At 38.4% G+C, this 24003-nt stretch overlaps 1 protein-coding gene across 1 annotated transcript in view; it reads left to right on the top strand.

The window, feature by feature from the left end:
* The first annotated feature begins 939 nt into the window (after positions 1 to 939).
* GLIS3 (GLIS family zinc finger 3) overlaps positions 940 to 24003 on the top strand; it is a 110119-nt gene continuing 87055 nt past the window's right edge. The window contains exons 1-2 of the mRNA XM_027883487.1: positions 940 to 1094; positions 10085 to 11213. Coding sequence (XP_027739288.1) covers positions 940 to 1094; positions 10085 to 11213 — 1284 coding nt within the window. The remainder of the gene's footprint in view (positions 1095 to 10084; positions 11214 to 24003) is intronic.

Below are 24003 nucleotides of genomic sequence, written 5' to 3'. Positions count from 1 at the left end.
AGCCTCTTAGAATACATATGTTATGTGGGCTGTATGCTTGTTATTTCTGCCTGGTTAAACTGACAACTAGGATAACGTTCTCATCTTTTAGGAGAAACAACATTGAATAGTATCTTGTTTTTAATGCAAGGAAAAAGAAAAACATGTTTGTACTGCTCAGAAAGTCAGGGACAATGCTGTTTCAAAGATTACCTTGTAGTGTCCTTGAACAATTGCATTTATCTGGGAAACGTAAATGTACTGAATGTGATTGCAAGTTACTTAGAATCCTGCTTCCCTACGGCAAGAGCCACTTTCTGCAGCTCTTTACATGTTAATATTTGTCACCTGTTCCAAACTGGTATCACAATTCAACAAGTTGGCATTTATTCCTTTTTTTTTTTTTTTTTTTCTCTCCTGCTTGTACATTTTGGTCTCTTAATGGAAGAAAGATCCTTTTCTGAGAAACAGTGGTCAAATATCTTGGGTTATCTGTAAAGATTTAGAAAGAGAGCCTCACATGGAATTACAGTTTAACATTAAACAAAGGCTTTATTGCATGCTTTTTTTGCTGAACCAGTATCTGTTGCTGTATCATGGCATGCAGCACAGTCTAGCAGTGATGTGTTATGGGACAAAGACTGAGATCTGGCCTGTGCAACCTCCTTGCTCCTCTTTCCTCTGCTCAGGACTCCTGCACAGTAGGTTGCAGGTTTTACTAGGGGCATGTTGTCATACAGCATTGAAATTAAGGCCACCTTAACCTGCTAAGAGTCAGTCCCCTTACTCTTGGTGCTCTGTTGCATCCCAGTGTCTAAGTGGGTAAAGGGGACAGATCTTCCCCTTGCCTGGGGCCTGAAGAAAGAAAGGAGTCTGCTTCTTTCTTCCCATTACTCACTGCCCATGCAATCAGGCTGGCAGGAAAAGCACGGGGAAGGTGTGCTAGGGAAGGCTGTCACCATGTTAGACAGCAGTCCACATCAAGAAATCAGAAATTGCTGTGTGAACAGAGGATACATTTCTGTGCTGACTTGCTTTGAGACGTGGAATGATAAAGTCTTCGAAGTAATGGATCTGCGTGTGCCCATAGTGACAGATAGCAAAGTTCCTGCATCGTATTTTCAAAAACACTAAGAACGTTCAGATAACAGAAATTATCTGAGCCTCCTTTAATTAAAATTGAGGAACAAAAATTTCAGGAATTAATGAAAAATATGCCAAGAATGTATTTTGAACATGAAGAAAAGCACAAATGTGCAGCGAAGGTTGAACAGTGCTAGAAGTTGTGGGAGATGAGGTGTTACAAAGTACAGAGAGTTGTTTTTTCCAAAGTGTTTTATTATTGCTCCTCCATACTTGGCTGCATTGCAATCAGATCATATCAGTAAAGAAGTATTCCGACAAAACTGTTGGAATTGATCCACTTATTTTGCAGATGACTACAACACTGTTAATGGGCAAAATGTCTCCCTACCGATTTCATTTGAGTCCTATAGTTAATAATATGTGAGGAAGTTTTAAAAATACTATTTTTTGGTTTGCTTCTCAAGCAATGCCACTTGTAAGTGAAATTGCAATCTGTGCTCTTACACACATATAGACAGATGCTCTGCTTTAATTTAGGTCAGATTCAGGCAGTAATTGCCCAGTAGCCTAGAACTGGAATGTATTATCTGTAATTCCAGTACAATTCTCTTCTGTTCTTTCAAATATCTGTACATTTCCATTTTGATAGAAATAATAATAATTTTCTCTCCATTTATATAATAATGGTACTTTAAGAAGATGGCCAATACTGAAATTTAAAACATGAAACTTGTTGGGTTTTTTTCCCCGTGATATTATTCACCATTGGATTCATATAGCAGTAGATTAATATATTACACTGCTAGTGGATTTTCTCTTGATTAATATCAGTTATCTGAGTATGTGGCTTGCACAGTGTATTAATATTTCAGACATACAAACTAAATGGTCAAGGTAAATTTTATAAATATAAACTGGTATGAGTAACTAATACTATAGAGAAGGGGTAGCATAAACCAAAGATGTAAAGCTGTGTGTTTCCTGCAGTAGAAAAGCACATACCATTATATCCTAACAAGGACAAAAGCAGAAGTCATTTAATGTCACTGATAACAAATAGGGAGTTACCCATTGCAGCTAAAACATTTATATTTTAGTTCAGTTAAACATTACCTTGTCTGTGCACTAGTTAACTGATAACTTCTTACTTCTTATGCAAAATAAGAAAACAAAGTAGCTTTCAAAATAGTGTTTTAATAAGTGAGAGGTCTTCCTGGTATAAATCTGATTAAAATTTAGTATGAGGTATTACAGATGTCTGTAGATCTAATGGAACATTTTTGTTTTACTGTGTGTGTTTTCTCCTGGAAGTTTCCTAAACCTGACTGTTTCATAATATATTCTTAGTTTAGTCATTACAAGACCACTGTTTTCATTTGTTTAAATTTAGTGGTTAAAGTGTGCCATAGAAGTAGGTGATCTCATTGCTGTCTGCTCTAAACCAGCAAAGTTAATCACCTGTGAGGTATTGTTTTCACTGGTCAGTTCTGGATAATTTTTTACCTTGGTTCCAGTTGAAGGCAGACATTGTTTTTCATTGTGCTTTGTCAGTTTCTTTTGTCTCACGGTAGAGTTGCTGAAAGTACATGCTTGATTGCTTCATACAATGAATGGCACATAGCATTGGTAATTAGTGTAATCTAACTTACCAAGTGCACTCTGATAGTGAAGAAACTGCCTTTCCAAGTTTCAAAGCATGGAAAACCTTCAAAAGCATGCATAGCATTTTCTCATAATACCATGCTATCATATAATGTTCTGTTTAGTGTCTTTTCTTGAGATTATTTTTACTGATTGTAAAAATTATGTCTCCTCAAATAGTTAAGAACATGGGAATTGCCAATACTAGTCAGATTAATGGTCTGTCTAACTTGGTGTTCAGAGTGGATTTTGCCAGAGGATTTAGAGGATTTGTTACTAACAAGGCATTGCTAATTGTAAGTGTTAAGAAAACCATAACCATCTTAATTTCATAATTTTCTCTTGAACCACAAATCCTTGGTTTTTTAATTTTGTTTTATTTTTGAAAGAAAATAATTGCTAAGAATCACAGTTTCACTAACATGTACTGTCTGTGTGGTGGAGTTGTGAAACTACAGTATTTTGTAAGGCTTGCAATAAAAAATGATAATTCAATAATATTTTGAATCATAGTTTAATAATTGACTTGTACCCTGAAAAATTCCAGATTGCACACCATAAAAAATTCCTCATACCTAGTGTAATTGTGATTGAATTTTTGTGTAGTTCACCTACAAACCTCAAGGTCTCCCAAAAGCATTTGGGCTCAGGGTGTGACACCAGTTTGAAGAAGCCCAGATTTCCAAACAGGCAAAGATTTTGCCTGATCATATGCTCATAGAGGCAAATTACAATATTCCTCCTATTCTGTCTTTGGTTTTTAATTTGTTCTACTTCGAAGCTCCAGTTTAACACACTTGAAGAGGCTTCCCAGGGGTCTGATATCCACTGCCCTGAGGCTAGAGTCTATCTACCTAGGTGTAGTGCAATCTGCCTCTTAGATGACTGTAGAAACAATAGAAAGTTGGCTATTTTGTGTAAGGGCAAAGAGACAAGTGCTATCTCTCTGGCAGTCATTAGTAATACAACTAAAATTGCTGCAAGGGAAGCCTGAAAAGTTTGGCAGGCTCAAGGCGAGTTTGGGATATTACTATCGGGAAACAACTCTTCTACGCAAATATTTCAGTTTGTTCAGTCAGCAGCTACTGCGAAACCCCTCCAGCTAGGGTGACAGTAACCCTGCAGATACACAGATACACCCAGAAAAGACATGTGTGGTAGCTGGGAATTGCAACATCCAGAAGATCAACTGTGTTGTGAAAAAAAGATCAAATTTGGTTTGAAAAGGCCTTGCTGATTTACAGCTAATCTGTGTGAAGAATATGTTGACACAGTCTTGCTTACTGCTTGGTCTCTGTCCTCTTTGTATATTATTTATTGTTGTACAATATGCTTTTTTAATGTGCCATTTTCTCCACATTTTGGTGAATAGAGACTCCACACAAATAAGACTAGAAACCAATAACAAGGGAAACACTAAACCAAGCATTTCCAAAGCTCTTAAAGTGTACATTTTCTGGGTACATCAACACAGAAAATCCTCTAGGGAAATTAACTTTTGCTCCTTTGTTGCAATTCTTTTATTTCTATCTACTACTCTAACAGTAACAAAGGACAAGTTTTAAGATATTTTAAATAACTTACTTTCATACTGATTGGTTCAGTAACTGCGTAATGTATTAATCTAAGAGATGTTTGAATTTGATCTAGTGTTATTAATTGGTATGCATGTAGTGTGTTTCAGAACACCAAATAATTATGGGTTTTGTTGACTATGTTTTATAAATGGGAAACATAGATTGCAATTTCAAAGGTTTGGTGAAACAGTTTCATTTTTTAACCTGAGCTACTTGTCAGAATTACCAAGTTACTGCTCTTGACATGGAGAAGTAGACAAAGAAATTGGTTGGTTTTCAGTTAATATCTGATAAAAGAAAATGTGTTTAAATTGAACTAATTTCATATTGGACTCTCCCTCCAAAAAGTATGAGAATTATATAAATTAAGATAATCTCATCTAAACTTCTTTGACTCTAAATAAAGTAGTGATATTTTTCTGAATTCTTCAAATGTCTTCAGAAGATTGCAGTGAAACAGTTTTGCAGTTCAAAGTTGAGTGAAACTTAGCTATTAACCAACTATAGAGAATAAATATAGAGAGTAAATATAGAGAATAGGGAAAATAGGCAAGCTAACTAATGAGGAAGTGAGTGGATTAAAATATTTCCATTGAATATTTTTACTGTTTATACTTATTGACTATTACTGTTATTTACTTATAAAGAGCAGCTTTGATTTATGTGTAATATGTTTATTTGGAATAAAGGACTTGCTAATCAGTTGTAACTCTTCCTGTGAGCCACCTCAGGACTTATTGCATCTCCTCAGTTATTATTGCCTTTATTGATCTGCCTTTTGATTTTTATCTTAGTATAAAAGAAAAAAAATTACTTCTCTTTCTCATTTAAAATATTAGTTTCAGATATTTTTCTTAGAATCTACAGTGTCATTTAAAAGCCACTGATGTCCTCCCAAGATTTTCCCATTTTTCAGCTGATGTGGATTCAGGGCATTAAGAAATTCATGGTTATCCTTTCACTGCCCTGAAATTTTCAGCCTTTGTGTCAGTGATGGAGGAGACCTGTTGTGAGGGTTCCTCTGGCACTGTGGGTGTATGATTCCAATGCTAATGTAGGACATAGTCATTCTGACAGTTCAGATTTATCCAGTGCTTTTGAACACACTTTCTGACAGCTTGCCTTTTAGCAGCAAGCTGATATCAGGTCAGATGTCCATGTTGCACTCATTTAACTTAATGCAAGATCAGATGTGGTCTGTAATTTTGTAGCTGGCTTTAAGTCAGCATAAGCTTCCCATCTTGTGCTCAGACTTAGCTCAGCTTATGTGGGAATGTATGCTCCTACCTGATTCAGATCAAACTAATACTGTTTAGTGACCTGCAGGGCACAGATGAGGTATTACTGATGGTCTTCTGACACATTTGTGCTTTTATAAAGCAGTGGATAAAATGGCATGGCTGTGTTTTGCAAAACATCAGTTTGCAGTCTCTGGTGGGAGCTGATGGTTTATTTATTCATTCATGATAATCTCCCCCACCCACTTTAAGTGGAAGAATTGGTATTTTTTCTGATAATAGGAAGTGTTTGTCAGTGGTAAAAAGAAAAAAAAAACTTTTTCCTTCCATTTCAGCCTTAGAGAAATGCCCAGGCAAATGTTTGTGAGGAGTAGAGTCTGGCATTGCCTTTGTCTATCATTCCAGTAATACAATCTCTCCAAAGTACTCTATTTCTCATTTTTTCCTTTCAGTGACTAGTGACCAGACCGTCTTTGGCCATCATCCCTACCCTAACATAGAAAATTCTCTTACTTGCTCTCTGCATCCCTGAGGTGCTGTGAGGGTCATAAATGCCTTATTGAACTTTTTTCTCCATTTCACAACCCATTTGAACAACCTGGAGAAAAACTTGCATGAGTTGTACAACCGTGTCAGAAGTGGATTTAATTTAGAAGAATGGTTTGCATTGAAGTACTTTTCACTAGTAGTCCAGATTTTTGCTGTCCTGCTTTGTGCAGTTTTCTGAACACAGGGAACCAACTAGAAATGTGAGTTGCCTAATTATTAGTTTCCAGCTGTGATGAGAATTTGGTAGATATCCAACAACTTCCATATTATGACCTACATTTTAACTTTCTTATCTCAATACATTTTAAGGAAGAGAATCTTGTAAACGACCATCTGTGACCTAAATCACAACACAGGGTACACAGAGCATTTTGAAGGTATGTTCCTGTATCATTTTGAGTCATGGCAGCAGTGATTAAGAAGAGATTGTGGCCTTCAAAGGCAGTCCAGCATGCGTAATCTGTGGCCTTCAGAGAAAGTCCAGCATGCATCTCTCTTTTATTCAGCTTGGATTCCTTTCCCTAGATCTCTGAGGAAAGCTGGGTTCCAGCTGTAACTCTCTCCTGCCAGTAAAACTACACAGCCAGCATTGTAGTTTGTGTGCCTGTCAATGGTCCTCTTGCTTTTTGGGTGACTAGTGTAGTAATAATAGAAAGGCTACCTGAAGCTCTGGGGTTTTCAGGGCATGGTGGTTTTCCATCACCCTCCTTGGGTTCTCTCTTCCTGCTCTGTTCAGATAGAGCTGCACTGAAGACCAGGCCTGTCCCCCAGCTGAGGGCTGCTATACTACCTGGTGATGCCTGGTCTTTGATTTATGTACTTTTGCACATGTTTTACAAGTGCAAAATTTATTAATTAATAGTGCTTTTAGTACTTGGAGAAGATTGCAAAATTCTTGATGATTCACCATTTGTCCTCATCTGAGGATTCTCCTCACTTTCCCGACTTTGCAAAGTGATGTGAGTTCTGTGGTCTCATCATGAGTTCATGAGAGATGAATACTAAAACCTGCTGAAGGTGTTATAAAGTAAGTTTGTCACAAAAAGAAAGTAAATTTCAGCAATTTTGACCTCAAATTGACTATTTTGTAGGACAAAACAAATTTAAAGTCAGATTTTAATTCACAGATTGTTGAAACAATTTGGGTTTGTTTGTTTATTTGTAGTGGGTTTTGTTGTTGTCATCATTTTGGGGGCATTTGTTTGTTTGGTTTGATGGTTGTTTTGGTTTTTGTTTTATAAATTTTTTATTTGAGTTTTTCTTTGGTTTTTTTTTTGTTAAATTCCTTCAACTGTAAACTGCTTTTGGCTAAACTAAATTGACTCCATGATCCTTCCAGGGTAGAGTGCCTTTTCTGGATTTTATGTTTCAGGTACCATGAACTGTGTTCCAGCAACTCAATCCAAACCAGATTATTTACTGAATTAACCAAACCCAAAGTGAATTGTATTGGTTTTGGTGTGTGGAAGAAAAAAAAAGTTGGCAAAATTGGAGTTCTGCTACAGATAGCATCAGGTTCTAGTGTATAGACCAGGAGGGATAAAGCCTTCCCTGTCTTTTTTGAATTTCTGCAAAACTTTTTCAGAGTATTCAGTTGTGCTGCTTGAAACCAGATGTAATACTGCCATTTGCTTTGATGCAAGTCAGAAAAGGACCCAGGAAAGAGGAAAGGATTCTTGGCTAGTAAAACAGAAGACCACGAAAAGAGAGAAAAACCTAGTTTTCGCTCTTCCATCTTTATGTTCAAGATTCTGGGTTATATTTTGACACTGTGGCCTCTGTACACAGAGGGAGAATAGAAAGTAATTGCAAGTAATGTCTTGTAAATGTTAATGAAAGATCTGGTCCAAACTCAAGCCGGTTTAAATGACAATGAGCAGATGTGCCAGTTAATACTGTCTGAGAATCTGGCACTGTGGTAGAGCTGGCCCTTCATTTTCATATTAAGTGTATTTATTCCCCCCAGAAAACTACTTAGTCACAGTGTGAGCCAAGTTTTAAATAAATCTTGGGGATTTTTTGGGATATTTATTACTTTTGAATTTAGATGCTGAAGTGGGAACCAAGCTTCTTCAGGTTATTTACTTATTGTGTACTTGAAATTCTGGGCCAACTTTTTATTTTTGTCCTGTTCTGAGACTTTTAAACACATTTTTTCTTCAAATTCACTGATGGCTAAGTCCCTTTGTGTTAGGTGTTAGTAGCTTTTTGAATGACACTGGTCCTACTATTTAAAATTCTTGTCAGTACAGAAGTAGACTTGTAGTAGATTATTGATGCATGATTTCTTTTCCTCTACTTATAGAAGAGAAAATAGAAATTTAAACGAACAAACTGGCAAAACATCCCCACTCTCCCCTTGTATTCTCTAGGTATAAATATATATAGCCTAGCATGAGGAAATCCAACTTTACTTACATGCTTTGCTTTGTTGAAAACTGTGGATCTGTATTTGGGTCACAGTGTACTAACATAATATAACTATCATGAACTGTGCCCATTGATAACAGACTCAACAGCCCTAATCAACTTTTTCACAAATACTTATCCTTTTAGATCTAAATGGCACACAGGATTGACCTGATAGAGCAATCTCATTTTTCTCATTTCTCTCAATGCAAATTGTATTCAGCATGTTAATTGTGTTTTTTGTCAGTGGTCTATTTTGACAGTGCCATTTAAACCATGATGGAGTAACATAAACTCCATAACAATACCCTTCACTGTTATTCAGTTTGAGCAGGATGTTTCTTATTCTGATACAGCAAATTAACCATCCATTACAAAGCAAGTGTCTTGCACAAAGGAGCAAAAATCACTCCCACTGGTCACAACAGCAAGGCTTGGTGTTCTTTAAAGCTTCATTTCTCTGTTTGTAAGCTATCTCAGTGTACAGACAGCACCAGCAAACTGCTTCCTCTGTCCTTCATCCTGTGCCAAGTTTCCCCTACTATGTCCTTGATCCATCACGTCTTCTTCAAAATTATTGTAAAAATAATAGAATCAAGAATTAACCATCAAAACGTAAGATGTAGAGGCTTATGTGTCTGTGACATTGCTACGTTTACATACCTGATTCTTTCTATTCTTAGAGCCCCTTAAAAATTTCCTGCTGGCCACTACTGACTGGTAGGAAATCCAAGTCTGCCAGTGTGTGAACTGGAAACATAACAACATATATCCACTTGATCTCTACCCAGTATTTGCCACAAATCGGGGACTCTGATGTCCTTGTATTTCCTTTTCGTAACTCTATATAGAAAACAATGCTTTTAAGAGCTTATGAGTTGGGTTTTTAAACTACCCATAGAATATTTGCAGCATAAAGAAGTTCCATAATATCCGTGTGAAAAACCACCAATAACAGCAACATTACACTTTTGTGAAAAATTTTGATTTCTGACTTGGAAGCAGATACATTGTCAAATCAAAACTAAATAAACCCCTTCAACCAGTTCTTCTCCCTTACTCATTTATTTTGTTTGTTTTGTAAAGTTAGATTTTATCTATATTTATAAGCTTGATATATAAAACTTCTCTAGGGAAGTATTTGCATTACGATTGGAAAAGTCATTCAGGTTGAATATTTATTCTCTATTAATCACTTTTCTTCTCATTCTTTTCAAGCAAAAATAATAGATGACTCAAATCAGTATGGGTTTCATATAAGACAGGAACATAATACTTTAGCTTCAGAAGTCCAAAGCTATTTACAGCACAATTGGTGAAAAGATTTACATTGATTTCTGCAGTGGTGTACCAAGAATCTTTACAGCAATTTTTTTTCAAAATCTTAAAGTTTTAAAATGGGTTTCTAAGAGACCTTTTTGCATATGTATGTGTATGACCTTTTTGCCTCTACGGGTACATTAACTGAGTGTGCTAAAGTTGAGTAGATAAAATTAGGGACAACTTTTCTCACGTGTATTCTTAATATTAATGTGTGTGTGAAGGTGAAAGAACCACTGCTGAATTGTACAAGTGCTTACCTACTTTATCGTGCCTTTATTTCAGGTCGCTCTTGTCACGTGACTCTCTGACATCTACAACATTTAGCTTCTCAGAAGGTCAGTCCACTTTGGGCGTTAAACAAGAGAGGTCACACGGGTACAGGACACTTCCTTCTGTTCCTGCTGACCGTGGTTTACAAAATGGCAGTGAGCTGGGGGATCTAGTAAATTTTTCATCTGAAATATATATGTCCAGTAACTGCATCTCTAACTCATTACTGTCCTCCTTATATGGCATGGAAAATAAGCTTTCCCCTTACTCTAGTCCTCACCATTCCTCAGCACCATCTCAGTCAGTCCGCTCCAAAAAGAGAGCACTCTCTGTATCTCCTTTGTCTGACGGCATTGAGATTGATTTCAATACAATCATCCGTACATCCCCAACCTCTCTGGTGGCCTACATCAACAGTTCCAGAACATCGCCAGCAAGCATCTCCCCCCAGCCTGAGGTCTATGGGCATTTTTTGGGAGTGAGAGGAAGCTGCATACCCCAAAACTACTCCATTCCAACTGCACAGAAAGGACTCCTCATGGCAAATGGCAATGTCACCTTCCCAGGGTATGCTGAGAATGGGGCCAGTGAGTACCAGCGAATGCAGCAGCTGGAGCAAGCCAGCTTGCAGATGACTGTCACAGGTAACATGATGATCCAGCAGGGCATGCTACCCATGGACAGCCAGGCAGTGGGAATCCTGAAAAATGAACGGCTGGATGACTTCTCAAGTACTATGGTGGACATGCCTTCTCCACCCCTGCTGCCGCCACCGCCTCCTCCACAAGGGCCACCCCCACCATACCATGCACATCAGCACCAGCATCCACACAGCCTGCCCAGCCATGTTCACCCACTGCATGTGCCTCCTCCTGCCCCAGGCTCCCTGCTGGATGAAGAGGGTGAGCTAGAAGATTTCAGCAGCAGGCATGGCTGTCGCTGGGTTGACTGTGGTAAGCTATATGACCAGCAAGAGGAACTTGTGCGGCACATAGAGAAGATTCATATAGACCAGAGGAAGGGAGAGGACTTCACTTGCTTCTGGGCAGGGTGCCCTCGAAGGTACAAGCCATTTAATGCCCGTTATAAACTGCTGATTCACATGAGAGTCCATTCAGGAGAGAAGCCAAACAAATGCACGGTAAGTCTGAATTCTGTCTTTCTTACCAGTTAAAGCCTCTCTATTACTTAGAAAAATATAGAGAAGTTGTAATTCTGCCTTTGTTTATCCTATTTAAGAGTGTGCTTTTTAAATAAGAATGAATGATTCTGTCTTTCCACCTAGATAGAAGGGAAAAGTATTCTTTAATTTGATGCATACCAACAGATAGGATTGGATAAAATGTTATTTTCTAAATTTGTAAACTTTTACTGTAGACTGCAAAAAGTGATATGGTGGACCTTCATAAAGCAAAAACTAAGTACTTACATGAAGGACACATGCAGGAAAGGTGCTGAAGAATAAGTGTTGCAATTTATGATGAAATATTCTTGCATCATGTTACACTTTTTTGATATGAGGAATTTTCAGGATCCTGTGTAATGACACCATGAGAAACTGAGGAGAGCTGGGAATTTTTTACGGCAGTTGTTTGTTTTATTACTAAAAACAACCAGACCCACAGGCCTGTTTCCACAAATATGGTAGGAATAAAGCAGAAAAGAATTTTTCTGTTCTCCGATACTAGCAGTGAGCATTCAACCCCTAAAGTAATGTTTTTCTTAGGGTCACTGCAAGTCAATCTCACACATAGGTAGTCACATGGGGTAATAATCTATCTGTTAAGAACCAGTTTATGCATAGTCTCCAGTGTACCATCTATAATCTCTGTAATTCAGATTCTTGATATGCCCTAGAAATGGTCTGTATTTTGGATGACAATAAGCTTACAATTACTATGTGTTTATTTAGTGTCAGCAGAAAGCAATAGAAAACAGTGCTGTTTTGAGTCCTCATCATAAACTAACAAAATGATGAATATATAATTTCCAGGCATAAGTGCTGATTATTATTCACTTGAAAAAAAGAATATGTTTATGTGTGGTGAAATATAAATTGGTGCTTTGAGTCAATTTCAGGGTGTGCCTGGTTGAGTAATTTTTTTACCATGATGTAGATGTTTGCTTGTACAGTACACAGAGAGTTTATTTCTTTCACTTTTGTTTCCTCAGAGGGTCAATCACCTTCAGGAAGCGTGGATATCTTCCCAGATTTCTCTCTTGAATTTAAAGGCCCTGGTAGAGATTGTGTCATGACACTAGGAAGGCTCTTTATCCTTCCTTTTCGTCACACCAAAGCTTTAACTCAGGCTCCTTGGTCTCTGAATATTTTTCTTCATTCCATAATATTCTTTCTATGCTCTAGAGATATATTGGATCAAACCATGAATTTCAGTTCCTCCTCAAGGATTTTTCATCAGCTTTGCAGGGAGAGGGAGAATGAGGGAAAAAAAAAGAATTATTTTGAGTCAGGAAAGTAATTTTTCAAGGGAATATCGCATGGACTTAAAGATACGAAGACAGGCATCAGCACATGAGTGAGGACAGACAAGAGTGTGAAGAAAGAGGGCACGAATGGTGAAAGAGCACTGAAATCCAAGTACCTAGGGTCTTTCTAGTCAGAGAATTATGATGAGGGATCATGTAAGACTGGGAAAGCACTGTTTTGGTAGCAGTCTATACTTCCTACCCTGCCTGTTTAGAATGGGAACTTGCTGACCTTCTCATGATTATAATTCCTCCTTGAGGATTCTTTAACTTTGAAGGAATCATCATTTACTGATGCTTAATAATGTCTTAGTGCATAAGGTACTTCATATGATAAAGTTTTTGAGACTACTAAACTGAACCACAGTGCATGTCAGGTCATGCTGTGTCACCAAAAATGACAGGTATTAGCTATATTAGCTTCCCAAAGAGTGATTGCTTTTTAAACATTAAAACTTGTGATTAATTTTACTGAACTTAAGTAAATATTGCTGGATAGCACCAAGAAGTTTGCATATCATATGGAGCAGCCAAATAGTTAACTTTCTTTCATATTTAGAATTGTGATGAAATGTAGAAATATTCATGGTGATATTATAACCCTCATAACATGGGCATGCAGAAATGGCATTCCTGAGCAGTGTTTTAGTGAAATAGCTTGCTCCTTTCTTTCTTTACCATTTCACAAATGGCGTGGATTTGGAAAAATGTATTTGGCTTTCTTTTGCCCAGGGACCGTGGTCTTTTGATGTATTTAGGAAACTGTACTTCAACCAAACATCATACCTTTATCACCAAGCAGTACAATTTGCAATCATATCAATACAATTTGAGCTTATAAACAGAGATTCCAAGTGAGGTATGGGGAGAAAATTTTGAGCAAAATGATAATGAAGTATGATTTCTGCAATTCACAAAAAAATTACGCAAAAGAAATATGAAACTTTTCACTAAACTTGTATGAATTTATTCTTTTAAGCTGTGGTGGTTTTAATCTAGGCCTTCCCTGCTTACCAGTTTGTAACCAAGGAAGGGGCAGTGTTCCCAGTATTCCATACGATTTTTACGTAAATCGTGGTATAAATAAGAGGGGAGAAGTGGCCTTCGTTCTTCTCTTCCGCTGGGTCCCTACATTGGTCTCGCTTATCTAAGGCTGAGGCTGCAGCATCCACTGACCTGCCACGTGGAGGCTTGGAGAGTGCTGGCAGTGTCTGCCAATCCTGCTTTCTAAGGGACGTGGTGAGATTTGTTTTACTAGGTATTTTATTAGTTCTCGGGTTTGATTGCGCGTATCTATTCGGTGTCCCTTTTTGTTTTCTTTTTCCCCTTTCCCTATCCCTTCGGGGGGTGTTTGGATTCCCGTTTGCTGTGTACATAGCATCTTAACTATAATATACATAAAATATATTTTTTATATAACTAGCTTGATTTTCGGGTTCTTCAATTTACGTAGTTTTTTTCCTTTGCCCTGGGGGAAGTAGAAAGAGGGGAAGAGAGGGGCTACTACTGGGGGTTTGGGCATTTGGCAGGGAGCCAAGTCCAAACCATCACATAAGTATAAAATCAAAGCAATCCATTTACAATCTTTATTTGTCTACCCAGGGGTTTTCTATAATTTATTTTCTTATTCTATGTGTGGGGTCCCTCTTTCTCTAAAATTATTCTGAAGTAATAGTCTATGTCCACTGCAGTTTGCAGACTAATAACAGGCAGTCTAGCAGACCAAGCAGGAATAGGGAAGAAAAAATATCAAATACATAGCTGTTATGTGAATGAACCAGATTTACTACAGAGAATATAGCAGAAGTACTGAGACATTAGGAGGAAGTATCTTAGTGTATCTCAAGGCATCCTGTAATCAAAGGTAGGCTGTTACACCAGTCACTCTCGTGCCATCACACACTAATCACTATGGAAGCACTGCATGTGTTGATGGTTCCTAATATTTTGCAAGAGACAATCTTCTCATTAAGCATATATTGCAATGGGTGCTAGTCAGTATATTTATCATGTCAATGTATTTATTTGTCAGTATTATTTATCTCTGCACAGCTGTGCACTGAACGAGTATTATTATACACTGTACTGCATATCCCAGTGGATTACTGTGATAGTTGGTGAGCTTTACATCAGCAAGCTTTACAAGGCTTTGGTGATAAAAGTTCGGGGTTTCTTCTAAGTTGTACTGTTGTAATGTTAGTAGAGATAATGTGAAATCACGTACACAAGTGAACTGCATAAGTTGAACTTCATAAATTCATTTTATTCTTCTGTGTTATCATTCTGTGGTGATGAAATCATATAGTTAAGAGACTTGAGGAACAGCTAGGACTGCATTACTTGATATGCTTACAGTTAAAATCAGAGCCAAGTAGGATATCCCTGTAACCTCAGCATCTGTTCTGCCACATCTGAACTAGTATCTATTTATCTGTGTAAGAAAAATTTTGAGTGATAAACTATAGCTACAAGCGATACTCTAGTCATAGTTCCTGCTTGTTCTGGGTGAGCAGTCATCTTCAATTCTGAGAAATGAAACTGCTGAAGGGTGAGTAGTAATCAGATAGCAGCACACCAAAACATGTGATGATCAGGATAATCAGATCCAAAGTTAAAGATAAGCATTTTTAAGGTCAATCCCAGAACATACTTGTTCCTTCAGTGCAAAGGTAACAAGCATGAAGTGGAAAATAATTGCATACCAATCCTGATAGATTTGTTTTGACCTGTTGTTTTTCCGTGAATTGGGCTCGTTTTCTCCATCTTTAACTGAATTTGCTGCTGAAGCTGCAGATTAGGTCTCATCAATTTGTTTTAATATACTTTCTCTGTAAGGAAAAATAATAGTGTATTTTTCATACCTGTCCATTTTCAGAAGGCTCCTTCTTGTTCTGAACAATAACAAAAAAACCCTTTAATTTTAAAAAGCATTAATTTTGTGGAGCCCTGCATTTTCTTTTACCAGCGTAGGTGACTGTACTTGGCCATGCTTTATTAGGTGGAAATCTGTGAAGTTGAAGAGTACATGCATGCAAGAAATTGATTCATTTGGAATAGGAATTCATTAAATAGCTGTTAAAATATATTGGGGTCCCTAACTGTTCATTAAAACATCTTTAGGTTCTATTCCAACTTATCATAATTGGAAAACATTCTTCTTTTCAGTGACCTGCTTAAATGCCTAAAAAAATTATTCATGACATGATATTATATATTTAGTGCCTATTCCTAAACTTTTGTATATGAAGTAGGTATGGCATGTTCAAATGTGTTTATCCATTAACCTATACATTAGCTTGAACTTTGTAGGAATAAGTTAAAGAAGAAAAATGTGAACAAAAAATTCATATTGAAATGCAAGCAGTAAGTACACGAGTGGCTGAGATATAGTCTGTAACATTTGCCAGCAGTTACCACACAATGGCATTTGAGGCTTCTGCAGATTTCCTTTCGATTAGAAAAAAAAATAAAATTCCCAGTAACTGTGGAAACTTCCTCAGTGGTAATTGGCAAATGCTGACCTTTTGCTCTCTTCATCTCTACCTATGAGCTCATTTTCTGCTCAGGTTCTACTTTTCTAAATTGAACATTTTTACTTTTTAAATTCAGCTGCAACAAGAGGTATTTATTAGAGATAAATTCCAAAGTTTCATTCAGATACACTAATAATGCTTCCCCTTTTGAAACTGAATTCAGTCTTTTTATTTTTCTGTAAGTTCTGAGTTATGCTTCAGCACGATGCCATTAGTATTATTATTATTGAGAGTGTTACATGACAACGTTGTTTTAGCACAGCTGCTTTATGTGATTTAAACCAATAAAATTGCTAATATTCCTGTAAGATTTGAAGCAACATCTATGTAATATCTGCTAAATATCTGAAGTTACCCCACAAGGCATCAGGTTACGAACCTAGAACAGAACCTAAAACAGAAGCTGTGGTGCAAAAAAAAAGGAATGTGAAAATTAAAACACTTGTATAATGCTTTTTTTTGAGACAAGAAAGCTTCTTTGGGTGAGCATGAGTATTTAGATGAACGTGTGTGTGCGCTGTTTGAAGCATATATGATTAGAAGATGGTGTTCAAGATGAAGTTTTGATTAAAACCAGAAATGCATTCTGTAAAACTGATTGGGAATTTTTTTTCCACCTCCAGGCTCTAGCAGTGTGCCTTCATATGGTGTGTTATGTCTGGCATGTGCAAATATTTCATGTATGGTACATGCCGCTCTTTTTTGATAAGAAAAGACCATGGCACATCCTAGATTGTACTGAAATCTTGACAAAAGAGAAACAATATAAATTTTCAAATTTGTTTTTTGCTTACATGCTTGCAGAGGAATTTTTCACTATGCTAAAGTAGCATTTGAGCACTTTGTCATAAGCAATGTCGAAGGAAGAGTAATTTAAATGTCAAGGTGCTGAAAGTTAGAAAGTGCTAAGTTTATAGTTGGCTGTTGCTGATTTTTTCATTAACTCAGTAAAAAAACTGAAACAAATACCACGGAAAGGGCAAGAGATATATGTCTAATTAAACTATATCATGGTGAATAGATAGAGAAAAGTTGAGTTTTAATATGCCACCATAAAGCTAAGATTTCCTAACTCTAACATGTTTGTGCACTCTTAATAACCTACTGTTTTTGGTGATGATGTCTGAGCTGTTTAAAGAAAAAACAAATTATGAATTCTGGGTATGCCTCCACAAACAGTTCAAACTCATGTGATCACATAGATGGCATGTAGCCAAAGCTAATAAAACTTACCTCTCAGCAATGGTAATAATGCTCTTTTAATATTATTCTTTCAGTATGAAATATATAGTGTGTCCATAATTCAAAATGTAGTGATAGTAGCTTTTTCTTTGGCTGCTGAAGATGCACAGCTTCCACTGGAGTTCAGTGAGCACGTGAAAACTTAAGGTACCCAACGTACTGACCCTAAATGTCAAAATATCTCTTTGTGCATTCAAAAATGCAAAGCAAGCTCCTTCCTACATGCAGATATAGAACTCATGGTAGTGAAAAATTATAGAGAGCTGTATTTTATGTTACAGAATAAAATACTTATGAGACCCAAAATTTTATTCTTGTTCTTCTAATTAATTTAGTTTTTAAGTATTTCAAACATCTTTTCTTGCCTTTTGGGTTAGATAATTGAAAAAGTTGAAACAGAACTTTAAATGAAATTTTGCAATCAGGCATGTTTTTAATTTTACTGTAATCCAGAACATGACTGTGAAGCATCAAAAAATGACAGTGAGCATTCCTAATTGCAGAAGTACTTCTCTTTGTGTGGAAAGGTTTCTCATTTGTTACCTCACTGTGCTTGTGGATAAGCACAAAGATTATATTTTGCTTATTTTTATTTCCCTGTAGTATGATTCTAATAGAATATATTTTAGATATTTTTTACTGCTGTACTAAACTACAGATAAATTATAAACTTAAAAAATGAAGCACTCTTAAGTTTCATCTACTTGAAGTATGAAATCCTAAAACAAACTTTGCATCTGCCAAAATTTCAGCTGTAAGAAGTTTAGGGGGTATTCTGGAGTTTGATTTTTGTTTAATTGGTTGGTTTTGGTTTAATGTTTAGTTTGTTTTTTTTTAAAACTTGGGTTTAAAGCTAGAAAATTATTTGAATTCAAAGCTGAGAGGGCGGTGGGGGTAGGAAACTAATGCTAATGTTGGGGTTTTGGAGCGCATTTGTGTTAAGTATTTGGAAATTTGATTCCTCTCCAAGCCATAAAATCTTTTTAGATAACTTCTGCTCTTTTTTTGCCAATTTTACTTTGCATTTTCAGCATTCTTCCTTGGTTGGACAACACACTCAATGTGCTTTAGGAACAGAGAGAGTAAACTTTGAAGCATTCAGTGGTAGAAAAGTCTGAGAATATCTGGTGGGAAAACAGAAAATGCAGGTTGTGATACAGTTACAACAGAAACAGACAGGAACCTTTCTCAGAAAACATTCTTTTTCGAAGGAAGGAAGAGAGAAGTAGAGGGAACTAGTTAATTGATTGTGCTGTGCATTGCAATGTTACTTCTTCAGAAAGGAAGTACAGTTTTAAGTAAAAGTAAACACACTGTCGGCTTTATTCAGGTGATTGACACTGATTTCCTAAGGATTAGAGGTTTAATTAATGCTTCTGGTGTTCTGGAAAACTTCCCAGACATCTGAGTCTTATGGTTTATCTGTGAATATAGGTGTTAAAAACAAGTGTTGAGAATTAAGCTGCATAGAACAATCATTGGATTATTTGTACTGAGTAATTAGGAAGTGGAAAAATGCCACATACCTTTTCCACTAGTTAAATATGTTGCAAAACAAATGAAAATATATTCTGAAGCATTTGGACATACTAAGGTATTCTTTGACATTTCTTCATCATTCAGATCTTATTTCAGATATTTTTGCTGACAATGTTTAAAGGACTCAAGAGAAGGGACTGATCCTGTGAACTTTCAAAGGGTAAGTTGCAATGAAATAGTATTCTAGACTTAAGTGAGATTCTTCCAGGCAGAGTCTTGACAGCCTTGAACTGTGTGACACACAGTTCAGTGATTCTATTTATTTCTGTGACAGGTTTCATAGAGTCATAGAATCATTTGTGTTGGAAAAGACCTTTAAAATTACAGAGTCCAACTGTTGGGAGAAGAAACTGAGAAACTGACCCCCCTTCACTACAACCTTTTGGGTAGTTGCAGAGAGCAATAACGTGCCCCCTGAGCCTCAAGCACAGTAGACCAAACACTGATGAGAATGCAAGAATAATCTTAATTCACTCTGATCCCTGAGAAATTCTATTTTACTGTCATTATGCTAAAACCTTGTATACTTTTATGCATAAACCTACTTGCAGGGTAGGTTTCCAAAGAACTTGTACAGTATATAGATTAAACACTGTTCAGAACATGGTTATAGTAGACTCTCCTTGTAAAGTGGTTGAAACAGACATCTTGTATAAGGATATTACCAAATATAGCCAGTGCAATGGAGCTTTCTCTTACAGAAGTGCAGTTGCTATTCATGTGTTAACAGTGTTTGAATAACTGATGAACAAATCTTTCTGAACAAGCTGCATGGAAACATAGTGGTCTTTTTAGAGCTAGTCACTGTGAAGGTGCAGTCTATGTCTGTGTCTGTGCTGAACTAAAGAAAAGAAATTCAGAAAGAGAGGCTAGTGAGGATGCTGTGACTGTTTTGCTAGGACTGCCATGGCACTCAGTTCTTTTCAATGTATCATAGTTTGCTAAATGCTGGTATAGCCACATGGTGATTGTTTTCTAGTATCACCTTTATTCACTCAAGTGCTTATTTTTCCTGTCTATTAAAGACTGTTTCAATTTGAGTTTGATATTTTCTTAACATTGTTTTCAGGCTATATGGCGAATTTATTCTCTGAGTACTCAGCTCTTGAGAATTAACGCTCATAATTACGAAGTTTAAGATCACAAGTGAATCATTTTAGAGAGATTTCACTGTGGTAAGAAATTTTTTTGGGAGCTGTTTCTGCATGAATCTTGAAATGTAGTGTTCTATAAAGCAGTGTGCTTGATTCAAAGCGTGATTTTAAATAGTTTCCCACTGTCTCTTTCTCCCTCTTTGAATGCTTCCTATTGGTCATCAAGTGGCACAAGCTCAAGGAAAAGATGACAACATACCTTTATGGGTACTTTTTGGTCCGTTACTAAAAATCCTTTCAAACACAGTTAAATTTCTTTGTCTCTTTACTGTATTTTTTACTGTTTAACATTTGCAGAATTGCCTCCAAGGTTAATCAGGGGTTAACATCAAGCAATGCCCCTTTTCTTCAAGGTCTGTTGTAGTGCTAGTAGATGTCTTTTCCTGGTTTAAGAAATTGCAGCTATGCAAACAAGCTTATCTGGGCCAACTGTAAAAAATCATTGACTCTAATTAGGAGTTGTCACATAACAGAAGAAGACAATGCACCTTTTGTTCCATGAAAAGCCTGCTTTGCCTGCTTGCAAAAATGCATGGATTTCTTTCCAATGGCTTTACATAATTGGTATGACAGAGCTTCGTTCCTGTGATCTTACAGTTTCCAAGTGACTCAGACATACGTGTCTGATGTGTTTAAATTATTTGATGGTAATCTGTTGCAGAAGTTGGTAGATGGCATGTTTGTCTAAAGGAATGGGATATGGGTAAACTAAATTAAGGAATATTTATGTTGAGACTGCTAAATTGTTGAGAGCCCATTTTTAAAAGTGAGCTACTGTTGAGAAACAAGGTTGCTCAGTTCTGACTGGGGCACAAGGACTCTAGGGTATTGAATGCCTGGATAACTGTGGTCTGAATCCATTGTGTAAATTAACAATGTGAGCTGCTAAGTTGTGACACTTATTTTATGTCTGCACCAGTGAAGCAGGTCCAGTATCATATAACTTGTCAAGGAGACAGGCAGATGGAGCAAAAACTGTAGGAATCATTATAATTGATAGCTCTGCAGGCACAGTAACTGGAAATATGCAACATTCCCCCTTTTAAACTCAGAGTGTTAAAGTCAGTTAAATGAATTTCTGTGAAGCCTGGGTTGGCAACATGACATTTCAGTGAATCAATGGAGAGTTTGGTTCCAAATCTGCAAGATTATTCATCTGCTTTAATTGTGAGAACGTTCTCAAGAGTCTGACATGCGAATTTGTGAGATCTGACCTCTGAAGGCAGATGTCTGCTGCTTCTAGTTCTGGTTGTCAGTAGTTGCTGAAGGGCCACTGAATGCAACATTAACCTTGAATACTCAGTCTGAATCATCACACATCTTGAAAAATCGTGATGACTTCTATGGATATTCATCTCCCATCATCCTTCAGTTATCCACAGTGAAAAGCTTTGGAGAAAATTTTTCCCTTTCTTCTATGCTTATCAGAGGAAGATGCACAGTGGTCATATGTTTTAGACAACAGAAATAAACTCCTCATAGCAGGTTCTGTTCACTAATATTAGTTTTAACACTTCTTTCGTCATAGTACTTATGTGGTTGCTTTTTATCCCCCTCCATTATCATAGAATCATAGAAACATACAACTAACTGGGTTGGAGGAGACCTCTGAGATCATCAAGTGCAACCCCACTGTGACTGCTACATCATAGCACTCAGTGCCACATCCAGCCTCATCTTAAAAACCTCCAGGGATGGTGAATCCACCACCTCTCTGGGCAGGCCATTCCAATGCCTGATCACTCTCTCTGTAAAGAACTTCTTCCTAATATTCAACCTAAACCTCCCCTGGCAGAGCTTAAGCCCCTGCCCTCTTGTCCTGCTGCTGATTGCCTGGAGAAGAGACCAACCCCCACCCAGCTACAACCTCTTGTCAGGTAGTGGGAGAGAGTGATGGGGTCAACCCTGAGCCTCCTCTTCTCCAGACTAAACAACCGCAGCTCCCTCAGCCTCTCCTCACAGGACTTGTGCTCAAGTCCCTTCCACCAGCCTCGTTGCTCTTCTCTGGACCTGCTCCAGCTCCTCAATATCCTTCCTGAACTGAGGGGCCCAGAGCTGAACACAATACTCAAGGTGTGGCCTCACCAACGCAGAGTACAGGGGAAGGATCACTTCCCTGCTCCTGCTGGCCACACTGTTCCTGATCCAGGCCAGGATGCCATTGGCCTTCTTGGCCACCTGGGCACACTGCTGGCTCCTGTTCAGCCTCCTGTCGATCAGCACCCCCAGGTCCCTTTCTGCCTGGCTGCTCTCCAGCCACTCTGTGCCCAGCCTGTAGCGCTGCAGGGGGTTGTTGTGGCCAAAGTGCAGGACCCGGCCCTTGTCCTTGTTGAACTTCATCCTGTTGGAATCAGCCCAACTCTCCAGCCTATCCAGGTCCCTCTGCAGAGCCCTCCTGCCTTCTGGCAAGTCGACACTCCCTCCCAATTTGGTGTCGTCTGCAAATTTGCTAATGGTGGACTCAATCCCCTCATCCACATCATCAGTAAAGATGTTAAACAGGACTGGTCCCAGCACTGACCCCTGGGGAACACCACTGGTGACCGGCCGCCAGCTGGATGCAGCCCCGTTCACCAGCACTCTCTGGGCCCGGCCCTCGAGCCAGTTCCTGACCCAGCACAGAGTGCCCCTGTCCAAGCCATGGGCTGCAGCTTTTCCAGGAGTATATTATGGGAGACAGTGTCAAAGACTTTGCTGGAGTCCAGATAGACACATCCACAGCCTTTCCCTCATCCACCAGGTGGGTCATCTGATTGTAAAAGGAGATCAGGTTGGTCAAACAGGATCTGCCCCTCCTAAACCCATGTTGGCTGGGTCTGATCCCTTGTCCATCCTGTAGCTGCTGTGTGATTGCACACAGGATGATCTGCTCCATAACTCTGCCAGGCACTGAGGTCAGGCTGACAGGCCTGTAGCTTCCCAGGTCCTCCTTGCAGCCCTTTTTGTAGATTGGCATGACATTTGCCAACTTCCAATCATCTGGGACCTCCCCAGAGAGCCAGGACTGTTGGTAAATGATGGAGAGTGGCTTGGCAAGCTCTTCTGCCAGCTCCCTCATCACCCTAGGATGGATCCCATCTGGTCCCATGGGCTTGCGTGGATCCAGGTGACTCAGCAAGTCACTGACTGTTTCCTCCTGGAACGTGGGGGCTATTTGGCTTCCTGTCCCTGTCTTACAGCTCCAGAGGACAGTTGTGGGGGGGGGGGCGGCCACCTGTCCTACTGGCAAATACTGAGGCAAAGTAGGTGTTAAGTACCTCAGCCTTCTCCTCTTCTCATCCCTGTTAACTATGTTTCCCCCCACGTCCGACAAGGAATGGAGTTTTTCCTTGCCCCTCCTTTTGTTATTAATGTATTTATAAAAGCGCTTTTTGTTATCCCTACTAGAAGTAGCCAAATTGACTTCAAACTGTGCTTTTGTCTCTCTAATTTTCTTTCTACATGACCTAGTTATATTCCTAAAGTCATCCTGAGTGGCCAGCCCTATTTTCCATAATTAGTAACCCCTCTTTTTATCCCTGATTTCCTTCAAAATCTCCCTGTTCAACCAAGCTGGTCATCTACCCCGCTGGCTTGCCTTTTGGCACACTGGTACAACCCACTCCTGTGCGCTCAAGACTTCCTTCTTGAAGCATGTCCATTCCTGCTGTACCCCCTTGTTTTCAAGGTTTTTTTCCCAGGGTATGCTCTGGACCTCTCTTCTGAACAGGCCAAAATCTGCCCTCCAGAAGTCCAGTGAAGGGGTTTTATTGGTGGCCTTCCTTGTATCCCTGAGTATTGCAAACTCTATTGTTTCATGGTCACTGCACCCCAGGCGGCCTCTGACCACTACATCTCCCACCAGCCCCTCTGTAAACAACAGGTCTAGTGGGGCCCCACCCCTGGTAGGTTCATTTACCAGCTGGAGCAGAGATTATCCTCTATACACTCTAGGAATCTCTTAGACTGCCTCTTCTCTGCCGTGTGGAGTTCCCAG

This window comes from Empidonax traillii, unplaced genomic scaffold (assembly GCF_003031625.1).
Source record: "Empidonax traillii isolate 1590-97213 ecotype Southwest subspecies unplaced genomic scaffold, ASM303162v1 scaffold127:size982661, whole genome shotgun sequence".
NCBI classification, from domain to species: Eukaryota; Metazoa; Chordata; class Aves; order Passeriformes; family Tyrannidae; genus Empidonax; species Empidonax traillii.
The sequence above is the reverse complement of the archived record's forward strand: the minus strand, read 5'-3'. Positions and strand labels throughout refer to the sequence as shown.